Source organism: Trachymyrmex septentrionalis, unplaced genomic scaffold (assembly GCF_001594115.1).
Source record: "Trachymyrmex septentrionalis isolate Tsep2-gDNA-1 unplaced genomic scaffold, Tsep1.0 scaffold25, whole genome shotgun sequence".
Classification (NCBI taxonomy): Eukaryota; Metazoa; Arthropoda; class Insecta; order Hymenoptera; family Formicidae; genus Trachymyrmex; species Trachymyrmex septentrionalis.
Genome location: NW_017305408.1, coordinates 2,030,399 through 2,036,620, shown reverse-complemented (window position 1 = coordinate 2,036,620; position 6,222 = coordinate 2,030,399). Strand labels below are relative to the sequence as shown.

At 32.2% G+C, this 6,222-nt stretch overlaps 2 protein-coding genes across 4 annotated transcripts in view; one reads left to right on the top strand and one right to left on the bottom strand.

Annotated features, from left to right (window-relative positions):
- The window catches only part of LOC108748970 (translation elongation factor 2), a 7,344-nt gene extending 6,208 nt beyond the window's left edge, over positions 1 to 1,136 (top strand). Inside the window, exon 13 of one of the 2 annotated variants that reach the window (XM_018487425.1) lies at positions 472 to 1,136. In XM_018487425.1, coding sequence (XP_018342927.1) covers positions 472 to 540 — 69 coding nt within the window. In that variant the 3' untranslated portion in view covers positions 541 to 1,136. The remainder of the gene's footprint in view (positions 1 to 471) is intronic. The other variant, XM_018487426.1, reaches the window with a different exon arrangement.
- Positions 1,137 to 1,619: 483 nt separating this feature from the next.
- Positions 1,620 to 6,222, bottom strand: part of LOC108748857 — a 9,240-nt gene continuing 4,637 nt past the window's right edge. For both annotated transcript variants that reach the window (XM_018487228.1, XM_018487227.1), the window contains exons 3-8: positions 5,318 to 5,515; positions 4,929 to 5,033; positions 3,743 to 3,959; positions 3,326 to 3,566; positions 2,700 to 2,896; positions 1,620 to 2,273 (exon numbers count right to left, since the gene is read on the bottom strand). In XM_018487228.1, coding sequence (XP_018342730.1) covers positions 2,152 to 2,273; positions 2,700 to 2,896; positions 3,326 to 3,566; positions 3,743 to 3,959; positions 4,929 to 5,033; positions 5,318 to 5,515 — 1,080 coding nt within the window. In that variant the 3' untranslated portion in view covers positions 1,620 to 2,151. The remainder of the gene's footprint in view (positions 2,274 to 2,699; positions 2,897 to 3,325; positions 3,567 to 3,742; positions 3,960 to 4,928; positions 5,034 to 5,317; positions 5,516 to 6,222) is intronic.

The window sequence follows — 6,222 nt, the reverse complement described above, 5'->3', positions numbered from 1 at the left end:
GGGGGGGGGGGAGTTACAATAGAAGTCGTAGCAGTCGTAGGATTTTAGGTCGTAGAAAATTGATCAATTATAGTCGATTATTCTCAAACTTTGACTATAATTAGTTAATTTTCTACGACCTAAAATTCTACGATCGCTACGATTTTTATAGTAGACTCCGCTTAATGCATGTTATCCATGAGATAAAGTATCGGATTTTTCACTGAACAGGTGATTGCTATATCGCTAAGCAATTTTCCGATATCACACCACGTGCATAACTGATGGCGGTAACAATTCGATGTACCGCTATTTTTAATCTCGTGGGAAAGAAAACGTTTTTAGTTTTGGTATTCCGGTAGACTATCCTGGTTTACCTGAATAGGGAAACATACAATTTTATTCAAATGCAAATAAAACGTTATGGAATTAACTAATTAACTAACTTATTACAGTTATGGTTAAATCGACATACTGTTTTTTTTTTTGTAGGATACACGTAAGAGGAAGGGATTGAAGGAGGGTCTCCCAGACTTGAATGCATACCTTGACAAATTGTAACCTCAAATCCGCGCACCATATTTAAATACCTATTTAAATATTGTAATTCGATTAATATTGCTGGAACGGTTGTATACAATTACAACATAAAACATCGGTTTATTATGAACTTTTATTTTGTTTGTTTTTTTTTTTTTTTTTTGCGCAATCATCCGTAAGAGACACGCAATTATAAATACGAACAAAAATAATAAAATGTAATTATAACGAAGGAAGTAAAAAAAAAGAATGAGCGGAGCATAACTGCATGTAAAAGTGGGGCGGTATGTTTTGTATATTTATTTAATTAAGAACGGTAAAACAAGATCAACCGGTTGCTTATGTTTTTAGCATATTGGGTGAATAATTATAATTGTTATTATGGCGTTTTCCGCGCTAATTTTTGTTTAAAAGACACGAAAGATATAATTCTATAATCAAAGGTTTACATTGCTTTTTTACTGGAATTTAGTATTTTACTTTACATTGTGACTTTTTCAATCGATTGGATGCAAATGGTTTCCGAAAGCTAATATTAAAGAGGAAGAGGATCATCACAACAATGTACTCATACTACAAAAATATCAAGAAATTAAAGTTGAAATTACGAAATAGAACAGTAGTCAGCTTTTATTTCCTCTGCCTAATTAATAGGCACCGAACATAACGATAATTTATTATGCACATCATGAACATTTATGCTTTATTATTTCTAAGGCTAGTTATATGTAAGTACGTCATATTCCTTTACTCACAATTTTTTAATTAGTCTCTTATAAATTGAGGCATATATAATATATAACATTTAACAGAATAGAAGAACTTTTCATATACAAAATAAATAACAATAAATAAAGGGCAAAGTAAGTCAAACACATTTTAAATTGTCACACAATTAAAAAGAATAAATTACAAATAAAGAAAAGTAAAAATAAAAAAAAAAATAAAAAACAGTTTAAATTAAAAATTAAAAACTTATCACAAAAATTGTACAAAACTGTACAAAATTAATTCTCGAAAATGCCTGCATATTCTTTATAATAACAGCTCGGGTGAGTCTTGATGTAGAACTCGACATTATTCACATACGGTTGAACAGTCAAATGTTTCATATCTTTTGGAAAAAAATTCTAGTTGATAAAAAAGAAAAAAAAAGCGATTTTTGTGATAAAGTATTGTTTGAATAGGGTTCAATTCAGTAGCTTAAAAATGTGTTTGACTCTTATCTTGCCCTTTACTTATTGTTACTTATTTTATATAATATATAAAATAAGTAATTACGAATAATCGCTCTTACGTAATGCTACATAATAAGGATTATATAAAGTTATTAATTTTTTTTAGTAAGAATATTGTTTCATAATCGCAAAATCTCATTTATATCTAGCAAGATAACAGATCTTTTTTTTGCATATTAATACTTCAGAGACTTTTAATGTCATTAATTTTTCAATCTCGAATATGATGTCTCTCTTTGCTCAATGTTCTCCATAAAAAGATAATATTAATATTTTTTACGTTTTATTTGACAAATTGAAAATGTTATTTTAACTAAAATTATTAATATTACGTGCAATCGTAAAGTCAATACAACAAATGCGAATGCTCTGCCATTCGTGCGAAACAAAGATATTATTTCTTTGATTGTGGACGCGTGAAGTCTCGGAGTTGCATAGGTATCACCAATATTGGCTCGTTGATTTGTGGAATGTTCGTGTAAATGGACCATGTACGCTTGATACAATCAAAGATGCCTGAAATAAATAAGAGTAGATTTGTAATAGTTCTAGAAATCTTCTACAATCTTACACGATTTTTTTTATTTGCATTGGAAATATTCTTGTTGCAATTCTATTAAACGAGTTCTGATTCATCGGAAAAGAGTGGGAGACTGAGGAGCACGTGCAGAGATTTGAATTAGTCTTCATTCCTGGAGAACAGGAAAAACTTAAAAATAAATATGATAAAATCAACAAATATGATGTAGAATTCTAATTTTCTTTGATGTAATCTTCCTCGCGTGCGTCGTTTTTCATTTCTAATAATCCGGATACTACCGTATTTATATTTGGTGATCGTGCTAGCACAATCTGTATCTTCTTTTACAAATTTTATTTGAGAAATAAAAACAAAGAAGAAAATAAAAGAATATATTCGATTTTCTGATATGATAGGCATACCAGTGGCAATCGTTTTAATCTCGTCATCTCTGCCGAAATCTTGATAGATCCTATAATCTTCGCCCGTCTGATCGCTAAGTACATTGATCACATCCTGACGACACTCCACCGGTGGATGTTTTAAAATCGTCTCCATCCTCCTGATACTGCTCTGTATGATCTTTCCCTTCACTTCCTCTATCTTTAGACGTAGGTATCTGTAATCATAGAAGTTTATTATACGAGGACAAAACACGAAGACCCATGTAATATCCCACAGCATAAAATATTTCTGAAATATTTCCAAAATATAAATATATCCAGGAAATCAGTTTTTGAAACATTCGTTTTCTTACAATATTTATACAAGATTTTTAAATATTGTGAAATATTTTAATGCAATATTTTTAAAATTTTTAGAAATGGGATACTATAATTATGACTCTCTCTCTGCATTACTACAACGTACTTTACTGTACTTACGTACATTACTGTACTTCGCTATTGTATGATTATATAAAAAGGGATAAGAGGAGGCGAAAGAATAACTTCTTCGAGATGCAAGAAAGGTAAGTAAACGCGTAATTTCGCAAATGGAACGCTCTGTCTATGCATATGTAAATCTGTACACAATGTGGGAATCATACTTGTTGCAATGGAACGTATTCTCGTCTGGGCTGATGGTCAGGATGTTAAGTTCCGACCGGTTGGTGCCCGCCTCGGCTGGGCCCACCTCGGCATTGTGAAATATCCGGTCGCCTTCCTGCGCGAGGAACGTCATGTTCACCGAGAAGCCCTCCGCCGCGCCGTAACCCTCGTTTCTCAGCGTCTGCTGCGCCTGCATGAAGTTCTCGACACCCAGAAGTGCTCGTGCCAGGAAATATCGTGCTATGTACAATGAGAAAGAGTGATCTCAATTAGAGAATGAAACTAATTGTTGAATTTTTGTAAAAAATTTAAAAATCATTTCATCGCGAATAGATTTTTCCCCAACGGGGAACGGCTTACATTTCGAATAACTAATTGGAATTATGGCATTTGATACACGAAGAAATAAAACTCACGAGTCTTGCCAGATCGCAGGACCGCAGCGCTGAGGGTGTTGATGCTGTAAACGAGGCCATGGTGATTATAGCCCATCGTATAACCCGGCAGGAAACCGGCGTAGCTTAACGACGTGAATTTTTCTTCTCTGTAACCCGTCTCAATAACGTGAGCACTCACAAGGTACCAGTGATTCAAAGTTTCACTGACGGCATCCTCATTGTGACCCAAGATCTCCTATTTTCATTAAGCACGCAGCATAGAAACAGAACGACGTGTAAATAAAAAGAATAATAAATAAATCTTACGTAAACTGATGAAATAATGTGATGCAAATAATAAACAGTGAATAATTTAATAGTAGTAATTGTAGATAGAGAGAGGGAGAGAGAGAGAATAAACTATATGTTTTATATAATAGACTTTGAATTAATGTACGAATATTTATGATTTATTTGCGAATATTAAAATAATATCGTTTAAATAACACTTACATATAGTTTGGTATATGATTACGTAAGACAATAATCGTGGCGTTCAAAGAAATTTTATACGGAGGAAGAAGTTATAAATTGAAAATATCTAGTATCATATATACACTATGTATTTTTACGCATTATCATTTTTCGCAGTAAATTGACTTCGACTTAACTTTCGCGTTTTACAACAGCTATTAAAATACACAATCGAGATAACGATTATTGCCGCAAAATACAGATAATTATGTGATATCAATGAAAGATATCTGTTGACTAAGTTTACTCCAAGAAAAGTTGGATTTTGATTTATTTCTTAATTTATTCTCTGATTACGTGTTGTAATGGTCGCTACTATTTTATTATGTACATTTTCATTCACACATCATCGAATTTAAATATAACATGAAAAGATGGATTTAAAATCCACATCTCTAATCTTCGCTAATGACTCACAGTGAGATATACTTTTCCGGAAAAAAATGTTTCATATATAATTATGTAATATAAAAAATTGACATATTTTATATACAATTATACATATATATAATATATACAATTGTATAAATATATATAAAATATGTTCATATATATATATATAACATTTTTTCCCGGATTTTCCAACTAAAATGCAGTGTAACAAAGGGAATCATTTCATTCTTGTTTAATGTAGGTTACTATGCTCTTGCCGGAAAACGCACGTAATCTTTTGATTTATTATCACTCTTACATGTCCTGACTGGTTGCACATGATGGATGTACAACCGACTGGAAGTGCATTTCCTTGCATTTCAGTAACGTTTGGAAGAATGTCGTCCAGGTGCATCAGAAACAGCTGCAACGATTACATTTTAATTTAATTCCAAAATTGTCCGTACAAATAAAAAAATCCTTGTTAATTACTTAATTTTTATTATTATCCCCCAACAGCCTCGTTTTATTTGAAAACAAAATAAAATGGGAAATTTGCACAAAGTTTGAGAAAAAAAACCAAATTCAATCAAAATTGATCCATTAATCAAAGATGTTGAAATCTATTTTGATAAGATTTTGCTGATAATTAATTGTATCTCCAAGACGAATTTTTATCTCTTTTTCTATTCAGCTATTTTTTCGTACTTTGTAAAACGGCACATTCGAACCATCCGCCGTTCCCTGGATCTCCCTCAAATACTGCGGGAATTGTTTCTTGACGGCATCAAGGGTTTCATTATAAACCTTCTTGCCTTCCTCGGTCGCGAATAGCGGCAGGTAGATCTTATTCAGCGGTTGATAAATGTCCACGAAATCCTTTATCATCTTGGCGAAGGTGCGTCCCTAATGTAAAAAGAGCAGAGAAAGAGAATGGAATTCGTGAATGCGAATTAAAGCAAACGCACATGATACATTAATCAACGTGTGAGGGACTGTATGAGTCTGTATGTAGAACAACAGGAATTTAATCCGAGTGAATGTCACACCAATGACCATTCTCCTTTTCTTACTGTCTCCATCTTGCATGTGATATCGCTTCACATTCACGCAGATTAACTATGCACCTTCTTAAATCGCGCGTGATATATCGGAGTTCATTCCTCCGATCGGACATGAGAAATTGCATTGCAAAGTGCATTGGCGATCTTGATTTACATGCGCGCTTTGCGCTACTCATGTTTTACGCGGACGCAGGTGTCACTATAAATTACATCGGTCGCTGACAGGTATCTTATTTCTAATGTAGTTTTCTTTCTTCTCATTTAGAAAATGCAGAAAAAATTGCGACACAACATATCTGACCTGTCACTAAAGCTGACAATATTGAATTTCGAAACAAATTGAATGAATTTATAATGTAATTATTACTACTCTATTAACCCGGGAAAAAATGTTATATATATGGACATATTTTCTATATAATTTTATATGAAACATTTTTTTCCTGGGAATACTATTGCACTGAAATTATTTAAACTAAAGTAACTGTCATTAATGTATTCATTAGACATTAAAATAAAACAATTATATGTAAAATATATATTATATAT